This window comes from Bos mutus, chromosome 27, assembly GCF_027580195.1.
Source record: "Bos mutus isolate GX-2022 chromosome 27, NWIPB_WYAK_1.1, whole genome shotgun sequence".
In the NCBI taxonomy this organism is placed as follows: domain Eukaryota; kingdom Metazoa; phylum Chordata; class Mammalia; order Artiodactyla; family Bovidae; genus Bos; species Bos mutus.
The window spans coordinates 29,194,321-29,217,502 of NC_091643.1; the positions used below are offsets into that span (position 1 = coordinate 29,194,321).

General features: G+C 40.0%; 1 protein-coding gene across 3 annotated transcripts; it reads right to left on the minus strand.

Moving 5' to 3' along the window:
* Positions 1-989: 989 nt before the first annotated feature.
* Positions 990-21,793, minus strand: F11 (coagulation factor XI). Of its 3 annotated transcripts, none has more exons than XM_070364232.1 (16): positions 21,536-21,793; positions 20,182-20,856; positions 19,269-19,324; positions 16,628-16,790; positions 15,242-15,348; positions 14,186-14,345; positions 12,452-12,561; positions 11,584-11,743; positions 9,214-9,323; positions 8,958-9,120; positions 8,762-8,868; positions 5,582-5,750; positions 4,323-4,498; positions 3,430-3,525; positions 2,744-2,878; positions 990-2,179 (listed from the first exon to the last, which is right to left on the minus strand). In XM_070364232.1, exons 3-16 carry the CDS (start codon positions 19,321-19,323, stop codon positions 2,151-2,153), a joined length of 1,740 nt encoding a protein of 579 aa, XP_070220333.1. In that variant the 5' UTR covers position 19,324; positions 20,182-20,856; positions 21,536-21,793; the 3' UTR covers positions 990-2,150. The 3 variants fall into 3 exon arrangements, with proteins under 3 accessions (XP_070220333.1, XP_070220332.1, XP_005899069.1); XM_070364231.1 differs by having other exon boundaries at positions 994-2,179; positions 2,739-2,878; positions 16,682-16,790; XM_005899007.2 differs by having other exon boundaries at positions 996-2,179; positions 2,739-2,878.
* Between the last annotated feature and the right edge of the window lie 1,389 nt (positions 21,794-23,182).

Sequence of the window (23,182 nt, forward strand, 5' to 3'; positions counted from 1 at the left end):
ACCCAGACAAGCAGTGAAGCTGAGTGAGTGTTAAGTGTTGTGGTTATCAGAAATATTCCTTTTCATTCATTCCCACCCCCCACCCCAGGCATGAGCGTGCGTGCACACACGCAGAGGCACACTCCTAGTTGAAAAATTGCTTAGAAGAGTTAGTTTCAGTCTGTAGATGGCCTTGGGAAGGACAGAAGGAAAGAGAAGCTTGCCTGCTCTGATGGATGAACACTGCATACACACTCCTGGAGGGAAATGGGATGGATGTCGGGAGAGGCCCCCAGAAGCGCGCCCCACCCCCTACCCCCCCAGGGTACCAGGCAGCTTCAGGCCATCTGGGGGAGGGGCGGGCTGAGAGGGGAAACCTCTGCCACAGCACGGCACCTCCCTTCATGGCTGCTGGAGCTTAGGGCAGTAGTGAAGTCTCTACATGTGAACTCTGAAGACCTTAACCAGAATGTGGGAAAGTCTCTTGCACAAGGACAGGGACAGGCCCGTTCTGCCCCAGTCTGATGTAGGCCGTGGGGAAAGCCCGTAAGAGCAGAAGATGAGAGGATGAGGAGGACCCAGGGGGTGAAGGGAGGATCAGCTGGGACAAGCCTCTTCGTCAAAATGGAGCAAAGTTTCTCTGAGTCTTTAATGAGGCAGGACAGTAGCCAAGGTTTTAAAGCCATTCTGGTCTTTTTTGATTTTTTTTTTTTTTTTTTTACTTTTGCTTTTACTGTGTCTTCCTCGGAAAATTCCTTTTTATCCCAATCTTTGAACCTGCTCCAAATTCTCTTTTCCCTTCCCTTCTCGTAGAACCCTATGCTGCCTCCTCATTTCCATTTAAAACTCTGTATTTTATACACGTGTAATTAGTTTCCTTTTGTGGCTCCTGCTAACCAGACTGGAAGCTTCATGAAGGTAGAGATATATTGAGTGGCTTACCACGCATTCCCCCCAGTTCAGTCTGCTCAATCAATACTGTGCATATTAGATAGAATCTTGACACAGGTTGTTGGCATGGATTGAAAACGGGTGGAGATAGTGCAAAATTTATATTATTAGACCATATCTAAAACAATACCCATGTAAATATTTGCATCACAGGGAACATCCCAGTACTGAGAATACAGGTGGTGCCTTGAAAATGCTGAAGACACTGCTGTGCCCCCCATCCATGTGTTCCCAAATCATTTTCACCTGTAGGATTGGTGTATGTTACGTTGATTTCTGTCCAATACATTTATTGTCTATAAATGTAGATTTGTGAACCCACACTCACAGAGGCAGGTTGTCTTAGTCTTTAGCTTACCCCCTTCATCTTCACCAGCCCTCCTGTACCCAAAACTATGCCAAATGCATATGAAACCCATGCACAAACAGAGGACCCACTTCCAGGTGGATAGCTGCTTTTAATCCTTTCCCTTACAGAAATTCTGGAGTCCACATTCACACTCACTTATTCATAGCTTGTCTCTACCCAAACCCATTTAAAAATTAACAACAAGAATTCTTGATTATTCTGAAACCTGCCATCAAATTCAGTTAAGTTCTTTCTTCCCAAAAGAGTTCCCTGTACGCAGAGCACAGAATCTTGCGATTGGATGCTGACTGTCCCGGTTCCTATCTTCTCCGCTTCCCATGTTTCATTCACCACACCTTTTACAGTGGTTTCTTTGAGCAGTTCTACCTGATCCTTTGGTGCCGCCACTTGATTCTTTTCTGGTTTATCTGGCTGTGCTTTCATCTTTAAATATCTTAATCTTGATTGTATATCCTTGGTTTAGGAGAGGTATAGCCAACAAAACAGAGCCTGGATACTCAAGTCAGACTCGGATCATCACGGAACCCTGGGAGCTTGGGGAGCATGACAGTTTGCTTTTTCTTACTAATACCCAACCCCTCCAGTCTGTTACAGGCTCAGAATTGTAGCCTGTGGAGGAAAATGAAGGTGCAGTGTCTTCTTCAGTGAAATCCAAGCCCTTTTCAGGGAGTGATCTGATTTACCCTTCAGGAAGTCGAGCGGTCTCTGAGGACCCTTTCAAGGGCCTTGCGTTTTCTCCAGAATCCAGTCCAAGTACTCGACCACGTTGCTGTAAACACCTGGCCGCTCCCTTTGGCCGCAGCCTTCACCCCAGCTCGTGATGCCTACCAGGTGCCACACCTCGTTGTGCTTACAGGACAGGGGCCCCCCCGAATCCCCCTGTGACAAACAGAGAAAAGAAAAGGGCACGCAGATCAGTTTAGACTTCACTTCTTAAATACCTTGCCCCGGGAATGATTTCACCTGAAATTCTGTCTTGGCCCTTTAATAAACTTCAAAGACGCAGATTACCTGTCCCGCACACCAATCTATCCACGTCAGATTCTAGGGTAAGGAAAAAACAAACCCACTGTGTTCCCTGCTCATTGGCAGAAGACTGTTTTTCAAAAAATACACCAAACAGAGGACTTCCCTGGTGGCCCAGTGATTTAAGAATCCACCTGCCGATGCAGAGGTGGGGGCGGGGGTGGGTTCGATCCCTGGTCTGGGAACTAAGATCCCACATACTGTGAAGCCACTGAGCCCATGTGTCACATTACTGAGCCTGAGCAACTCGGGAGTAGTCCCCGGGCCCTGCAACTAGAGAAACCCCTGTGCAGCAGCAAAGACCCAATGCAGCCAAATATAAATAAATTAGTGAAAAAATTTAAATTAAAAAAAGTTTAATGCACTAAACATTCTAATTGGAGTTTATTCAATTGGCTGAAGACAGGGTTACCTTACAGGCATCCTTCCCTCCTTCTCTGTAGCCTGCACAGACCATCTTGCTGGTTATTCTGTGCTCTCTGTAACCTGCCTGGCATTCTTCATTTGTCATCAAGGGTACCTTGGCTTTCTGGAGAGTATTCTGTATTTTGTCTAAAACAAAATTTTGGTTTATAAATGGAATAACCGCATACATATAATATAAATTTAAATATAAGTACATATATTTAAAATAAAAATTGCACCTATTTTAAAAATCTAGAAGGAAAAACAATCAGGTTTAGTTCACAGACTTTTTGTAATTACAGCATGTAGAGAAGATGTTATCTCATTATTGTACCATTTTTTTCATGTTAATTTAGCTCAAAATTAATTATGGCTTTAACTGGAATTACTTCCCAGAGAAAATAATTGGATAACAGGCTAAGACATTTACTGAAAAGTGCTAGGTTTTGAATTAAACTTCATTAAAAGTAATGAGTCTTTAAAGAGATTGTCGTATTTAAAATTCCCAAATAGGTGAGGTATCATCTTCCTTTGGGTGATTTTTGCCTTTCCATCTTTATGAATACACTTTCTGCAATTGAATAATGTTATTATTTTACTCTCATTTTAGCTGTGTGACTTGAGGTAGCAGAAAATGTTGTGATTAAACTGTGCTCTGTATCTTCCGCTGTAGCAGACAGAGAAATGTGGTTTCTTACCTCTTAATTTTCTGTATCCCCATCCGGTCACCCAGCATTCAGTATACATCACATTTCTATCTCCTTTGGAAGGTAGGCATATGGGCCATTGAGAGTCTAAATTTTAAAAATCACAGTTTAGTTATCAGAAACAGAATACATCACATTTCCCGGGAAAACTCTCTTCCTTCACTTTCTATGATTAGGGTGTGTTCTCAGTTTATTATATTCGGGTTTTTTTTTTTTCCCCCTCTTTGTCATACATTTTCATTCCTCATGTTCAGAGTTATCTATCACACATCAAGGAGGAGGGAACAAGAGACAGCCTCCTCCACTAACTGTCACTCTCACGAGGTCTGTGATGCTATAGAAACTGCTTCCTCATTCTGACTTGCCATCCTTTCTTCCTTAAAAAGGAGATATAAGCCATCTTTAACATTCCAATATATTATGAAGTCATGTCATTCTGTGAATCTGAAGAAAACTTGCCATTTTAACCCCTCCCCACAAAAAAATAGATTCAATCATCAGGACAGCATGTCAGTCTTTTATATGAATATATATATATATTTTAATATGAACCATTTTTAAAGCCTTTATTGAGTTTGTTACAATATTGCTTCTGTTGTTTATGCTCTAATTTATTTTGCCTGTGGGATGTGGCATGTGGGATCTTAACTCCCAGACCGAGGATCAAACCTGCACCCCCTGTATTGAAAGGCAAAATCTCAACCGCTGGACCACCAGGGAAGATCCCAGCACTCAGTCTTAATGGACTGAAAGGGGAGCTTTGCAGCCCTTCTCCCTTTTTAATGACAGTAATACATGGAGGGACTGCCAGGGTCAGGCCAGGAACCTGGGAGTGTGAAGCCCGGCATCACTGTAGACAACGTTCTGTTTAAAATTTTCCATACCTGTGTAATTCATTGTCGTTTCTAGTTTCAACAAGGCAATGTCATATCCACTTTCTGCCTTTTCATATTGATCATGAATTATTATTTCTTGAACCCCAAAGAAAGATGTATCCTCTTTTATTTCTGATTGATTCAAAATGCCACTATAGACACGCAACACATTAGGTGACTCGACCCTAAGGAGTAAGCAAGAGAGGAAAAGAGAATTCCCGTTAGCAAGTAATTCCCAACCTTTTGAGATACAGTGCTATTTAACTAACGATTCCTAGCCAGTGGGGGGCTTTTAGGTGGAAAGAAGTGATTTTCTGCTAAGATTTTTCAGTCACATAGTCCTCTTTTATGGAAGGTCCTGGGCTATCATTTACCTTATATTAAACACAAAAACATCAATGAATACTTTTTCCACCCTTCAACACACACACACACACACACACATACACATTTCTGGGTTTTACTTTCAGTGCTGCCGTTGATTGGCTGTGACCCTGAGAAATTCACTCATACTTTCTGGCACCCCACTGTCCCATATGTTAAAGCTAAAAGAGACTATTGACCTCAAATCTTTGAGTTATGAGTAAGCTGCATAATGATAAAAATAAACCGACAAAACCACAAATCTGAGTCTAAAAACAACCCAGAAGATACTGCATTGCAAAGAGGAAATCTGGTCAACTAAAATTCCCTGGGATACACACAGTCTGTATGCTCTTGATGGAGCTTTTATATCTGGCCGGTAATGAAAATGACTGAAGTAGGGAATCCAATATGATGATGTATAATAAACACTTCTTTCTGTGTCTGGAAATAAGAGTGAGGGGTGGGGAGAGAGGAAGGGAGAGAGAGAGAGAAGGAGGAGGAGGAGGAGGAGACAGAGTCAGAGGGGAGAGGGAGAATAAGTGGGAAATTACATTCAGGAAGCAGGAAATTCTCTTTGAGTTTAGTCCTAAACCCAAAGCCCAGGACAGTGCACAGAAGGTGATATACTCAACAGGAGGTAAGCAGAAGTCCCCTGGGGATGTGTATACATTTAACCAGAAAAGTGGAATATTATGGAGTCAAACAGCCATGTTCCCGCACCTCTTCTGATGCTGGTATAGAATATGAACAGCTCTTCCTTTTTGCTTTTTCCCCCACTAAAGACAGAAAATTAATTTAGCAAATAGGAAAACTGACATCTTTGAGATAAAATACTAGAGTAGATTTAATATTAATATATGCATGAGCATGGTGAACGAGTAAAACCAGCAATGGTACTGAACTCGTTGAAACAGTGAGCAGCTGTTAATATCCACTGGTTTCCGATGATGGCGCCTCCACACAGGTGTCTCTGGGTGGGTGATGTCACGTGCAGAGTTATCTGCCACGGCCACTCTCCGTGAACAGAGCGGGTTCCTCCTACAATTCTGGTCTTGATTTTGGTTGTACACACTACGACAGAAGGATTGCAGTGAGTAGCTTCCTAAATCTTCATTTTCCATCAGTAGTTACATTCCTTCAGGCACACAGGGAAGAACGCCCTGCCCTGGGTTCAATAATGTACCGTGACCTTCACTTGAAGATACTTTAGACTCAAGTTGGCAAAGCATAATATGAACATAAAACCTGAATGAGTGGGTCACCTTGTAATTGCACATTCCCAAATAATGCCCCAAATAATAGAGAAGGACAGGGCAGCCTGGCATGCTGTAGTCCATGGGGTCCCAAACAGTTGGACATGACCAAGCCATTGAACAACAACAATAAAATAATGTCTCATGTGGGACTTCGAGGCTTACCTTCCCTCAAATGACAACCGCAGCGGTTCTTTTAAAGCAATGGTTGTCAAGTGTGGCCCCCAGACGGACCTCCCAGGCATGACCTGGGAATTTGTGAGAGATGATCATTCATGGGCCCCACCTTAGACGTCGTGAATCAGAAACTCTAACAGTGGACCCTGACCGCCTGAGTTTTGATCAGCCTCACTGACGTTTGAGAACTCTGGTTAGAGGTGAACACCTTGAACTCCATTTGCAGCCTTTGTCCAGTTCCTCCCACTGCCCTCCCACCCCAGCTGCCCTTTGGCCCGCTCAGTCACTCCAGCTCCACCCACACCCCAACCCGGCCTCTCTTCTGTTTGTGAACTGCTTCTGCCCTTTGGTCTTGTTGACAGATTGGGGTTTTATGCTCAACCCTTGATATTTCCGAGGACTTTGATTCAAACTCACCCCTCAGTTCTTTCTTGACTTGGAAAATTAATATGTCAGCAGTAACTAAAATACATTAAGAACATGTAAATAAAGACCTTGTTAAGATGAGTTCTATCTAGATCTCGGTGTTCGTTTCTCAGTTCAAACAAAGTGCTGAAAATACCCATGCTTGGCCTTGCATTTTGAACTAATAGATGTTTCTTTGGATGGCAGTTGCTCTGTGTCTTCAGAAAGTTAAGTTATAGTATAAACCAATGACAGTGAAAGGTATAAACATCTCAGTCAGATGTTCCCTTGCATATTAGCACATTTTTAATCTAATGCAGCAAAGCCTAATCAACTCATTTCACTTCTATCAGAAGGTGCATTAAAGACATAAGATTTTAGTTTCCTTTATCTTATAGTTTCTGTTTAGCTGTCAGTCTACACCTGATATAATCTGCAACCTTTAGAGACCAGAGTCCATAGATTCATTAGAAAGGAACATAAGGAGGAACATTAGAAACATAAGAAGCATTAGAAAGGAAGGAGGGTGAGAATGGATTCTGCAATTTAAGGTGTAAGTGGTGGCTCCCCTTTTAAAATGATGTCACCATTGCTGGCGATAAAATCGGCTGCATCCTTTCTATTGCTTGGTAGCACCAGCACAATGGAAAGATCGTAAATACTCCTTTTTGTCTTAGGTAAATTTATTGCAAGAAAAACAGAGAAGGTATGAGATACAACTCAACTGACTGTCTTTGTAAAGAAGCTAGAACCATCCAGAGTCCCATCTGCTGCTGCTAAGTCACTTCAGTCGTGTCCGACTCTGTGCGACCCCATAGACGGCAGCCCACTAGGCTCCCCGCCCCTGGGATTCTCCAGGCAAGAACGCTGGAGTGGGTCGCCATTTCCTTCTCCAATGCAGGAAAGTGAAAAGTGAAAGTGAAGTCGCTCAGTCTTGTCCGACTCTAGCAACCCCATGGACTGCAGCCTACCAGGCTCCTCCATCCATGGGATTTTCTAGGCAAAAGTGGCAGAATTTCCCAGCTAGGAGGGTAATATTGGACACAATGTAACATTGTGTGTTCTACAAAACAAGTTTTCAGAACCTCAGGATTTATTTCTTCATCTCTCAGTAGAGCCAGTATTTCTGACAGATTTTCATATTTTGAAATCTACTACAAAGCATAATTATCACTTCCATTTCACTCATTAAATCTCAGCTGCAACTTAATTTATATTGCATTGTAATATTGGGCAGTAAGCAATAAAAGTCTAGAAACATGCAGTGTATGTAAATCAATGAACACTAATGTCGTCGTAGGTTATTACGATAATTTAGGGAGGAATGCGTGTAGGGAGAATGTTCCTATTCTTTCCCTTACTGTTGTTTGGCTACAAACCATCTTTTGTTACTAGGCTCAGAAATTGGCCACTGGAATGGAAGTACTGCTGATATGGTATTATCATTTTTATATTATTATAGGTTGTGCTTAATATAGATAATCTTTTTATTTCCACTCTCTCATACTCATTGTTACAAGTTAATAAGGTTTTACTGTAACTTTTGCTAATATTCATAAATACTCCAAACACTCGCAGGAAATCTGAAGGCCCTGGAGAAGGAGTTACTGAATATTTCTTGTATATATAACATAGTTTTCCCAACATAAGATGATTATTTATATTTCAATTAAAGATCAAGTAACAACCAGTAGAAAGAAGATGACTAATTAAGATGCTGGTTGATATTTCTATTATAAAGGATAATAAGAAAGATCATTTGACCGTGATATCAACAAACAGACATAAAAATGTTGACTAAACCTGAGCCTCAGCAGGCAATACTAGTTATATAAATGTATCAAATTATAAAATGTTTAAGCAAAAAATGTTAGCTGCTCAGTGGTGTCTGACTCTTAGCAAACCCATGGACTATAGCCCACCAGGCTCCTCTGTCTATGGGATTCTCTAGGTGAGAATACTGGGGTGGGTTGCCATTCCCTTCTCCAGGGGATCTTCTTGACTCAGGGATTATAACATATATTTAATTAATGCCAGGCAATGCAGAGTTTAGTTAAAGCCCAATATTTACCTTTAAAACAGGTCAGCCTGATTGACAGCAGTGAAAATAACAGAAAATTGCAACTGCATTCATTGTTGTACTAATTTTCTCCCCTCTGTGGCTATTACTGATTCTCTTAGTCACGACATACTCAGTATAAAAAACTCCTTCAGGCTATTACTTTTTTCAAGTGACGTTAAACTCACCATTATCCATTTTACATAACCTTAACGTGTATCCAGAGATGCTTCCTGTCCCATGAAGTATTTTAGTTGGAGATCCATTTGCAGAAAGTTTTAAGTAGCATTTACCCCTGCAGGTTGGAAGCAAAATGGTATAAACATAACTCATCTCTCAACAAGCTGGGACAGAAGCATCTATGGGACTTGACACATGTCTTACTTCCCTCCGTTGCACGATTCTTGAGATGGAGAATAGGTAAAGAACTGGCAGCGGATGCTGTTGGTACACGTTTTCTGGCAGGCTTCGTGGCTGTCCGCGTCTACGATGTCCAGTTCTTCTCCCAAGAAATCAGTGTTGCGATAGAATGAAGAATGGCAGAACACTGCACAGCAGAAGCACATATTGAGATGTGAAAGGCAAAACCCTCCCGCCCATTTGTTGACCTTGATCAGAAGAAAGGGCTTGCACTGATTACCTGGGACACTGTGTTGGCAGTGTTGTAGACTAAAACCAGAAAAAGCTCTGTTCTTTCTAAAGCGTGCGCTTGGCAATCCACTTGAAGATGTTTTAAGGAGACACAGATTTCTAAGAGTGAAAAAGAAACGTCAAGAGGCACCATGTAAACCATATCAAAGAAGAAGACATTTTCATAGCGCATATAGAAATCAGTTCCTGTTGGTATTTAATAGGGAAGGAGTTCCCATTTTGAAAGTACACTGAGTCAGACTCTAGGTTGCATAGGTTGCAGACAAATTTTCCAAACTGCCTCTAAATCTTCTGAGCTTGCTCTGTTCAACATCACTGTTCCTAGCACCTTCCTTTTTCATTTCCTTTCTCTCAACTTTCCTAGACTATCTCAACCATCCAGGAATGTTCATGCTGCCTAGAAATCTGCTGTAGGCTTAGACAGAGATAAATGCAGGCTCCACACCCAGGTGGCATTTCTCTGGGAGGAAGTAACCTTTCCTAACTAGTACAAAATCACAATCCAGGGCAGTGATGTCCAACAGTTTTTTGCAATGACGTAAACACTCTGCATCTATGCTAGTCACTACAACAGCCACTGCTGCTGCTGCTAAGTCGCTTCAGTCGTGTCCGACTCTGTGTGACCCCATAGATGGCAGCCCACCAGGCTCCCCCGTCCCTGGGATTCTCCAGGCAAGAACACTGGAGTGGGTTGCCATTTCCTTCTCCTAGCCAGCCATATATGATGAGTACTTGAAATGTGGCTAATACAGCTGAGGAAATGAAGATTTAATTTTATTTAATATTCATTAATTCAAATTTAAGAGGCCAAGCCTTGGCTTGTAGCACCCAGGTTCTTCTCTCACCCTGTAATGATGATCAAATACTTCCTCTTATAGGTATTGACTGGGAATTTTACAAATGGAATATGAAAGAAAGAGAACCGTGATTAAGACAAAATAACACCTTACAAAGACATCTAAGTTCTGAAATTTTTAGTGCCTTAAGGTTCAGTCTTTGCCCTCCTTCTCTCTGTTCAATTTTTGATGATCTCATCAGTTTCAGCAGCATTAATTACCAGCTGGGGATACCTAATCACTGCCTTAAATCTCTCTTTTTAACTGCCAATTCGATATTTCTTTCTCATTGACTACCAGACACCTCTTCCCTCTTGAAATCAACTCTATACGAAATCCTCCCTCATTTCTTCATTGGTGTTTCCAACCTTGCAACTTTCTTGAGCCAAAAAATTTTGCAGCCATCACTGACTTTTTCCTTCATGTTGGTATTCAATCCATCAGCAAATCTTACTGGCTCTACATTAACAATATATCCCAATCTGATCACTTCTGTTTTACTTCCACTCTGGCCCAAGTAGTACAGGGTTTTAATCTATCGAGTATACTTATCGCATCCCCATGTTTAGAACCATATTGAGAAAATGAAAGTAACATATTCTCATGTGACACAGCTAGTATTGATACTTCTGTAGTTATATCCTCCCCGATAAAAAACCAGTCTTGCTTGATGGACAGGAGTTCAAGGGCTTATTTTGGCTGAATTCCTCTGGGGGACACTCCCCGCAGGAATGAACAGCCGTGTCGAGCAAATGCCAAGGACTCTTAAGAATTCAGAATCTAGATTTTTAAGCAAATAGTCTTAAGATGACTTCTCCTTTTTTTTTAGTGAATTTTGTTAATGGGGACAACAAACATCCTTTTGATGATCATAGCAATTTCCTGTGCTTTTATTACAGTTTCCTGTGTTAATATGCATCAGTAGGGAAATGGCCTAAATTCTCAAAGCGTCCTCCACCATTATCCCCAATTCTTTTGATGAAGGCCACTGTTTCTCCCCCTCTCCACTTTGAATTTGACAGGTCACTGCTATTTCCAGCTCTTTGTACTCCTGGATCAATGATCTTAAACCAGGCATTGGGCTACGATAGTGAGTGACTATCATTATTTTCTTCCTTCTATTCAGAACTAGCAACTCTCTCGTTGTCATTGTTCAGTCACCAAGTTGTGTCCGACTCTTTGGGACCCCATGGACTGCAGCACACCAGGCTTCCCTGTCCTTCACTATCTCCCGGAATTTGTTCAAATTCATGCCCGTTGAGTCGCTGATAGTATCTAATCATCTCATCCTCTGTTGCTCTCCTTTTGCTGAAGGCAAAGACCTCCCTAACCTAAAGAAAAGCAAAAGTCCTGCGGTCAGTAAGTGGGAAATGGAAAGAGAGGAGCTAGGATTCTTCCTTGCAGTTTTTATCTATTCTAGAGAGACATTCAGATAAAATTTGTAGTTGCTCAGAATTTTCAAGGGTGGGTTTTGATCAACTGTTTTAAAAGATAACACATGACCCTTAATCTTAACTCTTTACCTTTCAGATGCTGTTGGCCATTCTTCAGACAAGAAGGTAAAAAACAGACAACTGGGATGGTGAGTACAGATGCTGCGACAGACAAAGGGATCTGGGGCCACGACAGTGTCAATGGTGATGTCCACAAACGCGGTTCTGGGGAAAATGTCCCTAATACAAGCTGCACAGCAGAAGACATCATATTCAGAGGGTCAGTTCATTGGTAGCGTCGGTAAAAGTAAAACCCCACTCACGGTACTTGTAAATTCCATATAAAAAATTGGTTGGGCGATGAGGGAGGGATGAACAGGCAGAGCACAGAGAAATTTTAAGGCAGTGAAAATATTCTGAATGGTACTCTGATGATGGAAACATGCCTCTATGTACTTGTTCAGACCCATACAAAGTATGACTCCAAGAGTGGCTCGTAATGTCAACTGTGAACTTCGGGTGATTATGATGTGATTATGATGTTGGCTCATCAGTTGTAACAAATGCACCATCTGGTGAGGGATGCTGGTAATAGGGGAGGCTGACTACATGTCTGGGCAGGAGGTAAAGGGAAATCTTTATCCTTTGCTCTCAATTTTGCTGCGAACCTAAAACAACTCTAAAGAAACAAGGTCTTACTAGTAACTTTAGAAGATTTGTTTATCCCAAGATCTTTTACACTTTTAAAATTAGGATAACTGAAGTGATTGCTGTAAGCTTTAAATTCCAATATAAACTTTAGTCATACAGACCATTATGGATTTTTTCTCATGAGGAAAATAAAAGGTCAATGGGTCCATTTCATTAGTGAGCACAAATTGGTATCCTAAGTGAGGCCCATTGTACATATCATTAGCACTGAATGGCTAAACTACCTCATTAAGAAAATAATAGTTACCCAGGTTAGAAAGGCCACAGGACTTCAAAGAAAATCCAGATACCACTTCGTGGAGCTTCGTTATGCTGGTTGGTGTCCCCGTTTGGGTGTTCTTCAACAGACAAGTGTTACTAAATGAAGACCAAAATGGAAAATTATTTTATCCCTCCAAACGCAAGTAAGGAAAAATATAAGATGATAAAAAATTCACATTTAGAGATGGCCTGGGCATGGAAGCTAAAGAATTGCTCTGAAAACTTTGATCTGAGAGACTAGACAGCTGCTCTTGAGTCCCATCTCTGCTGGGAGTTGGTGGTTCTGTGAACTTTGTCAGTTTTATTTTTTCATCAGTAAAATGACAGCTTTAGATGGGTAGTAACATGAAGAGTGGAGACGTAGGAATTAAAGACTTCTCAAGCTCGTCTCAATTTTACCATTTTAACTTTTCAAATAATACCTAGCAACTCCTGAGGTCCTGGCTTGCTGTTCACTTTGCATTGAATCTTACACATAAAATATGTAGAAAGGTGGATTTGAGCTGAGCTAAAGATAAACCACAAAACCTTAATTATTGATTTAAGAACTTCATCTTGTGTTATCATTCATTGCTTTTCTTCAAGTAAATCTTTGACACTTTATTTCCGCTCATCTCCTTTTTGTGAATGTGTAGACCAGAATGTTAAAATCCAAATACTAGTCATTTTGAGTTCTTCTTTTATCGTTGGATTTCAGATAAGTATAGCACGTGTGTGTGCTAAGTCGCTTTGGTCATGTCCGACTCTCTGTGAACCCATGGACTGTAGCCTGCCAGGCTCCTCTGTCCATGGAATCTCCCAGGAAAGAATACTGGAAAGGTTTGCCCCTTCCTTCTTCAGGGGCTCTTCCCAACCCAGGGACTGAACTCACACCTCCCATGGCTCCTGCATTGCAGGCAGATTCTTTACCCCTGAATCACCAGGGAAGCTCCAGATAATTGCAGCTCCCTATACAAATCCAAAATATCTCAAATATTTCTAAATTTAAAAGTTAACGATATTTTCCCTAAAAATATTTAAGAGAAAAGAAGTTAATAAATTGCAAATCAGATCCTTTTATATTTTTACAGAATATATTTACCCCTGGAATATTTCAAAATCTAGTAGCGGGACAAGTTTTAAAGTATTTCACACAGGTTTCCGTTACTTTGTCTCAGGTGGGGAACTGTTATTTGGGAGGATATCTGAGTAGGTTTTTCTTTTTGATTCTACAAGTTCAGGCTATAGCATCCTTTAGGCTGAGAAGGGGACTGACTGACCATTACAACTGTTTTAAAATCGCCAATTAAGAAATGTAGCACTCTATAAATTAGCAGCAGACACCGGTTCAGTCCCTGGGTCAGGAAGATCCCCTGGAGAAGGAAATGGCAACCCACTCCAGTATTCTTGCCTGGGAAATCCCGTGGACAGAGGAGCCTCGCAGACTATAGTCCATGGGGTCACAAAAGAGTTGGACATAACTTAAGAGCCTAAACAGCAACAACAATAAATTAGCTAGGAGGTGGATTTAACATTTTTGATAAGTGTCACTGAAAGACAGATTCTGTATTATAAAAGGAAGTGCATCCACGTTGGACTTTAAATACATTTTTCACCAAAAAATCTATAGTATTAGTATTTTTAGAATTGTCTTGCATGGGTTGAAAATAAAATTTGACATCAAGTTGATAGGGAAAAAAAGAATTCCGTTTTGTTTTCCATCAGCCCACAGCTCGCTCACCGATCCTTTATGCTTGGAAAGTGCCTTGTGGCGAATGTAAAAAAATGGCAGTGCGTGTCGTCTGTACACCTCTGTTGGCATTCCCGAGCGCTCTGGGCAAGGGAGCTGTTATAGTTCATCCCCTTCATGTTTAGGTCCACATACATGTCTTTGCTGCAAGCTGGAAGTGAAATCAGAATATATGGTTATTTTCCAGTCTCTGGGGTCAAGTCTGATAATTCAATCTCAGCCACTGTTCCTCCAGACTTACTCTTTCACTGACTTTTTCTCAGAAATCCTCTAGTTCTGTTTTAATCTGCTTAATTCCTACTCTTCCATGGAAACAGTAAGAGGATGCCAGTGTCCTTCTTACACTGCAGCAACATGAGACTTGTACATTTCTGCTTCAGCTTTATGAACTGGCCTCTCGTCTCCTTCACTCCACTAATGCACTGATTCACTCATTAACCTATACTAGTATCTATTTCACTATTAAGGCAAGTGTCATCTCAACCTTTAGAGCTGCTTTCCTTGATGTGAATTAATATATTTAATAAGGACTTTCATATAACACTTTAAGCTGGAAAGGAGAGGGGGGAAAAATGAATGATGACCCGATGTAGTTGGATGTGTCCGATGAGATAAATATTAATGGACTGTAATACGGTGGGGCTTCCCAGGTGGCATTAGTGGTAAAGAATCTACCTGCCAAGGCAGGAGACACAAGAGACAGGGGTTCTATCCCTGGGTGGGAAAAATCATGTGGAGGAGGAAATGGCACCCTCCTCCAATATTCTTGCCTGGAAAATTCCATGGACAGAGGAGCGTGGCGGGCTATGTCCATGGGGCCACAAAATGTCAGACGCAACTGAGTGGTTAAGCACAAGCACAACATATGGAGTGGTGGGGGGAGACACGCGTGTGTGCTAGTGTTTACTCTATGTGACGAGTACTTCACTGAGAGGGTTTGTTTCCATATCACAGGATTTTATTTTATATCCAGAAAACCATAGCTGGTGTAACTACATGTATACATCACAGTAACTAATGAATATCAATTCTAGCAAGACGTCTTACCACTTATGTGGTGCAAGCATTGCTTGGAAGAATATCCAGAAATTGCTCCTGTCATATTCACCATTGGCAGTGTTTCTGTAACACTGTCTTTCAGGATGCAAGTATACCTGTTTTTTTTAAAGAAATACCATTACTGGGTAAAAATGTATATTTTAAAATAACGGATCTTAAAAGTCAGCCCACAGAGAGTCAAAGAGAAGGAAACAAGTTCCTCTATCTCATGCCAAAACAAATATTTTCTTAAGAGACTGTGAATTTGGTTTTCATTCCAACATCCTGACATTGAAAAGAGGACATAAAATGTTCCTTCCAAACACAAAATAGGAGTGGGTGAACTGTGGACTTTTGGTTAAATGCAGCTCTCTGCCTGTTTTAGTATATAGTTCATGAGCTGAGAATGGTTTCTGCAGTTTTCAATGATTATATTTTGAATCATTATATAAGTAGTTATATAATATCTTTGATTTTGCTATTGGATCCACAAAGCCTAAGATATTTACTTTCTGCCTATTAAGAAAAACTTTGCCAACCTCAGAGGTAAATTCTAGAATACTAAATTTTTTAAGTTCAGGGAACTATGTAAATACTCTGAATGCAGCAATAGTGCATAAAGATGTTGATGATGTCATTCTGCAGTAAAGCTTTATTATTAAATGTTAAACTCAATATGAAAACAAAAATGGTAAGTGGAATGTCCCAAGATTTTTAAGAATATGACTATAGAGACAAAACCACCAAATGTAATTTGTGAACCTTGATAAGATTCTGGTTAATTGCTGTAAATTACATTGGAAGGACAACTGAGATGATATAAAGGGATTCTTGTTAATTTTTAATGTCTTTTGTGTGCGATAATGTATGCTGAAATATTTAAGGGTGAAATATTACGATGGCTTCAAATTATTTCACATGGTTCGACATCTACACATACATAATAGAGAAGACAAAAATGGCAAAAAGTCTTGGGATGATATGAAATCATTGTACTATTCTTTCAAATTAGCTTTACAAACAATGAAATTTTTTTCTAATAACATCATTGAGGGAAATGTTCTAATTTGAATAATATAAAATATAAATAATCAATTGAAAGGCAAAGAACAAAATGAGGAACTGGCTTTAAAGTAGGAAAAAATCAGACAGAGAGTATCACTAATATTGAGACCACCAGAGAAGTTGGAAAGTCCACACTGAGGGGCACATCTGTTCCTCCTGAACTGCCTAAATGCTGCTCTTTCTTCTGTAAATATTTAATATTTCAGTTGAAGGAAGATACATCTTCCAATGTTAACATTAAGTTTTATAAAATGGTAGATGACAGTTCATTGCTGGTAACTGTCTGTCATATACAATCTATTTCCTCTACATAGAAAAGCGAACATTTACCACTTGGTAGGATCTTCTGATGATGATTCAGTCATAAAAGTGAAGAGCAAGCACCTTGGGTGGTGGGTGCAGATGATTTGGCAGTGCTTGGCATTTGGCGCGAAAGCCACAGTGATGTCTCCTCCTTTAAAGCAGGCATCTTGGAACAGCGTGGTCACACACTCTAGGTTGTAATACATGACGCATGTGATTTTGGATTTCATGGGGCACATGTCCAATCAGGTAATAATCTCACAAAAGCAAGTGAAATAGGTCTACTTAACGGGAAATGTGCCAGAACTTAGAAACCAGGTCCATCAACACTTTTAGTTTATTGGATGAGCAGCCATAGATAGAAAAGAAAATTATAAAACGGCATGTGTGTCTCAATAGAACGGCGCTTCTGAGTGATTGGAGATGTGGGTGCTTTGCGAGTAATTGATTTGTTTCTCAGATCTTTGCTGGCAAAAATGCCTTCTAGGACCCCATCCAGGTCTAGAATGGCCTCTGCTTTTCCTTTCCCCATCGCTTCTCTATGTCTAAACACCATGCTTGTGTGAAACAAAGGCTCCGTGTAGCCTTTGGGTAGCCACCCAACTTTGGGTACCTACTGCTTTGGGTAGCGTTTGATGGCTGTTGATGGGCTAAGGTATCATATCACTTCAGTCTTTTAAATGGACCAGTTCAATTGACCTACAACACTATGGTAGTTCCTGTTGCACAACACAGTGATTGGATATTTCTGTACATTTCAGTTTATCATCATGACAAATCTAGTTACCATCGGTCACCATACAAAGATAGTACATAATTATTGACTATGTTCCCCACACTGTACAGTCTGTTACTATGAATCATTTATTTTGCAGCTGGAAGTCTGCACCTCTTAATCACCCTCACCTATTTCTCTCTTCACCTTACCACCTCCTCTCTGGCAAACACCTGTTGGTTCTGTGTTTCTATGACTCTATTTCTGTTTCATTATGTTCGTTCATTTGTTTTGTTTTTAGGAATTAACATAGCATCGTGCATCAATTATATTTTTAAAATAAACATTTTTTTAAAAGAGATCAGATTTGTGTATACCAGAGACAGTCATTGGAGGAAAAGGGTATTGGATATGGATAGTCAAAAGGGGGATTTCCTGGCAGTCCAGTGGTTAAGACTTTGTGCTCCAAATGCAGAGGGCATGGGTTCGATTCCTGACTGGGGAGCTAAGACCCTGCATGCCGCATGGCATGGCCAAAAAAAAAAAAAAAGTCAAAAGGTACAAACTTCAAGTTATAAGATAAATAAGTACCAGAAATGTAATGTACAACATGATAAATGTAATTAACACTGCTGTACGTTATATATATATATCAGAGAAGGCAATGGCACCCCACTCCAGTGTTCTTGCCTGGAGAATCCCAGGGACGGGGGAGTCTGGTGGGCTGCCGTCTATGGGGTCGCACAGAGTCGGACACGACTGAAGTGACTTAGCAGTAGCAGTACATTATATGTGAAAGTTAGGAGAGTAAATCCTACAAGATAGCATCATAAGGAACACATTTTTTTCTATTTCTTTAATGTATCTATATGAGATGATGGCCATATTGTGGCCGTCATTTCATGATGTATGTAAGTAAAATCATTGTGGTGTAGACCTTAAACATATACAGTGTGGTACATCAATTATATTTTAATAAAACAAAGCCGAACAAATAGGTCATTTTAGTAACAAAAACTTTAGACTCTTAGAAAAATTATGGAAGCCCCTTCCACTGAAACCATAAATAAGTTAAAAATACAAACATGTATACCTGTGGCGGATTCATTTTGATATTTGGCAAAACTAATACAATTATGTAAAGTTTAAAAAAAAAAAAAAAACTCAACATTCAGAAAATGAAAAAAAAAACCAAACAAACAAAACTAAATTACATAAAATTGAAATTTTCTTCTATTTCTAGAAAGAAACATCTAATATTCCAGATTGTGGATTTTTAGGTCATTACTATTTTAATCACTGAATAAATGTATTGGAGTTTTTAATCTTGGCATATTTTCCTTGACAAATACTAAGATATAACCCTTGGTCTTATTAAATATATAAATATATATAACAAAAATTAAAATATTTGGGCAGAACAAAATATAACTCAAACTTATTGTAGCAACAAAAAAATAAGTAAAACTAAAAATTAGTAATTTTATCTCAGTAATAATCAACATGCCAGTAAGTATGTGGAAAAGTATATAGGTAAAAAAACAGTAGAAATTATCACTAGAGGCTTAGAGGATTATGTAGTCCATGGACTTAAATGGGGAGAAATTTCAACTTTATTTTCACTAACTTCTAACTAAAATATGGCTTATCTTTCTATGACTAATGTAAGAGCAAAATGCATTAGTGTCCACAGGACATGTGCCTTTGTCATAATAAAAATAGCAGATTTGAAAACACTACAGTTTCAGATATCTCAAAATATCATTATCACTCATTACTAGTTTGATGGTAATTACCATGCAGGTTTAGACCCACGACTAGACCTTCTTAAATAAAATATTAAGAAGACAATGTGTGATTTTCCCTTTTGGGTTTATGCCCTCCTGTTTTCTAATCCATAAGTCAGGGAACCAAGCTATTTCCAGTCCACACTAAAGATAAAATTCTACTTACCACCAGCAACGGAGGCAAATAAAGCGAAATGTACCATTTGATATAATAAAGTCATCCTACAAAAAATGAAAAATGTGCATATGTTTAGAACATAAGACATGAATTTATAATTAATTTACTGATGTCAGAGTTTACAAGAAATTTGGAGGGAGAGGAGTAAATAACTCGATAGTAGTCGCAGAGCTCTTTATCATAATGGTGAATTTTATCTTCCCCCCAATCCTAGAATGTTCCTCAACATGGTTGGTTGTGCTGTGGTCAGCACGTTCACGGTTGAGAGGAACCAAGGACTTAGAGAGAAGGGTCGTCCCCTTTCCTTCCTTCCCTCCCTCTCTTTTGCCTCCAGCTCACTATTAATCAGACATTTCTCATGATCATCTGACCCTCTCTCCATCTCCATTTTTCCATATTTATCTTCTCTTCCAATTCATTTCCTTTCTTTCCATTGTTGAAGTTTCTTTTCTAAATCTATCAAAGAAGCTATAACTGATTTTCTACTTCTAAAATATTCTATTTTTAAAATGAGGTTGCAAATATATTCCTAGATTGTCTTGGTCTTCTACACACATACTTATCTTCACAGAGCCCTGAATTGACATCTCTCTGGAAAACTTTAGACAGTTTTCCTGTCTCAAGGGAAATCTATGAGACAGATTGTCTTCTGATGTGTTCATATTACTCTTGAATATCTTTTCAATTTCTAAAATACTTGCTACTGAGTAAAAACTATTACTCTTCTTCCATTCTGCAATCTCCTCCCACATTGCTTATGGATATTAACTAAGAACTTCCAAAATATTAAATCAGACACATTTTATTCTCTATTGTAAAAAATTTTTAACTCCACAGAAAAAGGCACATCAAGGAATAATTGTTTGAGAGACATCTTAAATAATAATTTTTGAAATCATACCTGAAAAACCTTGTTTGTTGCAATTCTTAATAAGAATGTTTTTTGTCTTCCAAAATGGCCATCCTCTTCTAAAGGAGTTTTTGCAGGTACTGTTCACTTAACTTTAATATTTACTTTTACTGATTCCCAGTGTGATGTAACATCGTTTCCTTGTGCAGAATGCCTGTGAAAGTACTTAAAATCTTTGCATATCAAACATGTACTCTGGTAGAGGTGCTTGCTTTTTCAATACACTGATTTTTTTTTCTCTCTCGTTTTACTGTGTATTCAAACAAGTGACCAGAGAGAAGCTTGCTTGCCTGGAAAATCCCATGGACAGAGGAGCCTGGTAGACTACAGTCCATGTGGTTGCAAACACTCAGACATGACTGAGCAACTTCACTTTCACTTCTTCACTTCTTAACCATTGGGCAAACTCAAAATGAGGATGCCCTCTGGCCAAAGCTGCCCTTAACCACATTTTCAAATAGCAACTGTTAATCATTAATTCCAGGCTAACTGGAGTCTCACCATCTGAAAAGAAAACAAGGGAGGTCTGATGGACTAACTGATGTTTGGAACAGTAGAGAGTTGAAACTCAGCTGTTCCAGGGTTGTGGAGCAGGTGGGGCCAATTGTAGATCCCTGCTCTTCTGCAAGCCCATTTCCCATTAGACAGTGTTACCTCCTCGGAGACCTGGAAAGAGAGGATTAGTTGTAATGAGCACTAGCAGCTCAGTGGTAAAGCATCCAGCTGCAATGCAGGAGACCCAGGAGGTGTGGGTTCAGTCCCTGGGTTGGGAAGATCCCCTGGAGGAACAAATGCAACCCACTCCACTGTTCTTGCCTGGGGAATCCCATGGTCAGAGGAGCCTGGGGGGCTACAGTCCATGGGGTCTACAAAGAGTAGGACTCAACTGACTGACTAACACTTTCACTTTAGGGAACTAGATCCCATGCGGCCAAAAATAAATAAATAAAAATAAAAGTACATTTCAGCTACACAAAAAGCATATGTCTATAATGCACTGTTCTTTATGCAGTTCAAACATAGAATAACGAATTTATGCCAGGAAAGCTTTTTGTGGAAAACTGATACATGAAATTATGTAAGGTCCTTATTTCCCTGTACTGTTAACTTCATGAAACCCCATCTCTTTCCTAAAGCCTTAGTACAAAGATTATAATGATAAGCCTCCAACTCTATTGAGAGAAACAAAAAGACTCTGACAAGCGATATACATCATTGGGAAACCAAATAATATTTTCCTAAATTTGATCTCGCTAAATTAGTGAAATTTCTAAAGCCTTCGAAATAATATAAAGATTCCGAAATATTCTTGTCTATTCAAATGAAAATAGAGTAAGAGTCTTACCTGTGTAGGAACTCTTCCATATTAAACAGAGCTTCTTTTCAAATTGACACCAAGTATTCTAAGAATTCTCTTCGACTAATGTTTTGCAGATTAGAATTCTAATGTTAAATACTTTTCTCTTAAAGCTTTCTCCCCCCACCCCCACCCCCCGCAGTGAAGTAGAATGCTTTTGAAGCTTAATGAAAATAGGGAATTACTGGACAAAATCTCAGGAAAAATCCAGAACTTGGTCTATAGAGACCCAAGAATAAGTTAGAAGCTGGGATCCTTGGTGGCCTAAAATTCTCTGTCTGGGACAGGAAAAAGCGCACAGCTGCACTTTCTCAGTCACAGCCAACATCAGCTTTCTCTTGGAGTTCCTTTCTTATCAAGACTTGCTTTGAAGAAAAGCACAGACTCCCACGTCCTGAAACCTCTTCCTTGCTGTCCCTGAAATATCCCCTTTTCATTCTCTTTTAATACTGACCTTTCAACCCTGGCATTACTAATATTTGTAATATTAGTAATTTACTAATTACTAATAATTAGATAATTATTTGTTCTGAGGGGCTGTTCTGTTCATAGTAGGATGTTTACCAACATCTCTGGCTTCTACCCACTAGTACCCGCGTCATCCAGGTGTGGCAATCCAATGTCTCTAGATATTGCCAAAAGTCCCCTGGCCAGGAATGTGTCCAGTTGAGAACCACTGCTTTAGATGATAATGAAAATTGCGAATGACTGCTATACATGCTCCTGTCATTTTTTATCTTCCTCATAAGACAACATGACATGGACCTAGGATACATCAGTTCAGTCGCTCAGTCATGTCTGACCCTTTGCAACCCCATGGACTGCAGCACGCCAGGCCTCCCTGTCCATCACCAACTCCTGGAGACCTCCCAAACCTATGTCCATTGTGTCGGTGATGCCATCCAACCATCTCATCCTGTATCGTCCCCTTCTCCTCCTGCCCTCAATCTTTCCCAGCATCAGGGTCTTTTCAATTGGTCAGCTGTCTGTATCAGGTGGCCAAAGTATTGGAGTTTCAGCTTCAACATCAGTCTTTCCAATGAACACCCAGGACTGATCTCCTTTAGGATGGACTGGTTGGATCTGCTTGCTGTCCAAGGGACTCTCAAGAGTCTTCTCCAACACCACAGTTCAAAAGCATCATGACTACTGGAATGACTACTGGAAAAACCATAGCCTGGACCTTTGTTGGCAAAGTAATGTCTCTACTTTTTAATATGCTGTCTACGTTGCTCATAACTTTCACCTGGGATATGAATATCAAGTCGTATTCCTGACTCTGTCCTTGCGGGTGACCTTGAACTAATCTCTTTACCTCTTTGAGCCACCATTGCTTCATCTTGAGCCTAAAGACATACTCATTCATTAGACGTGAATGCCCATTCATAATCTATGAGATGTGAATGAAAGTGGCTCCCACTTTAATAAATTTTAAGTATACCTTAGATGTTTCCCACACCTCGGTGAGGAATGAGACAGATGCGGGAGCCCTTGGCTAACCTCGTATCACATGTATACATGTGCTCGGCTTTCTGCAGCTTGCTATGCTGGTGGCACAGTGCTGACTTTCAGGCTCGGTGCTGCCCCACGCCTCTCTGTCCATTCGCCCTCATGAAAGTGAAGTCATGCCAGCCT

Bases quoted from the DNA above. Each gene is read 5' to 3' on its own strand.
- F11 (XM_005899007.2), bottom strand. From the start codon at position 19,323: ATGACTTTATTATATCAAATGGTACATTTCGCTTTATTTGCCTCCGTT. The intron at 4,499-5,581 runs GTTCAGTACCAT...CTTACTCCTTAG, and splicing joins GCTGCTCACTGTTTCAACGA to GGTCGAGTCACCTAATGTGT. The intron at 3,526-4,322 runs GTATGGAAAATT...TTTAAAATTTAG, and splicing joins AACGACAATGAATTACACAG to ACTCTCAATGGCCCATATGC.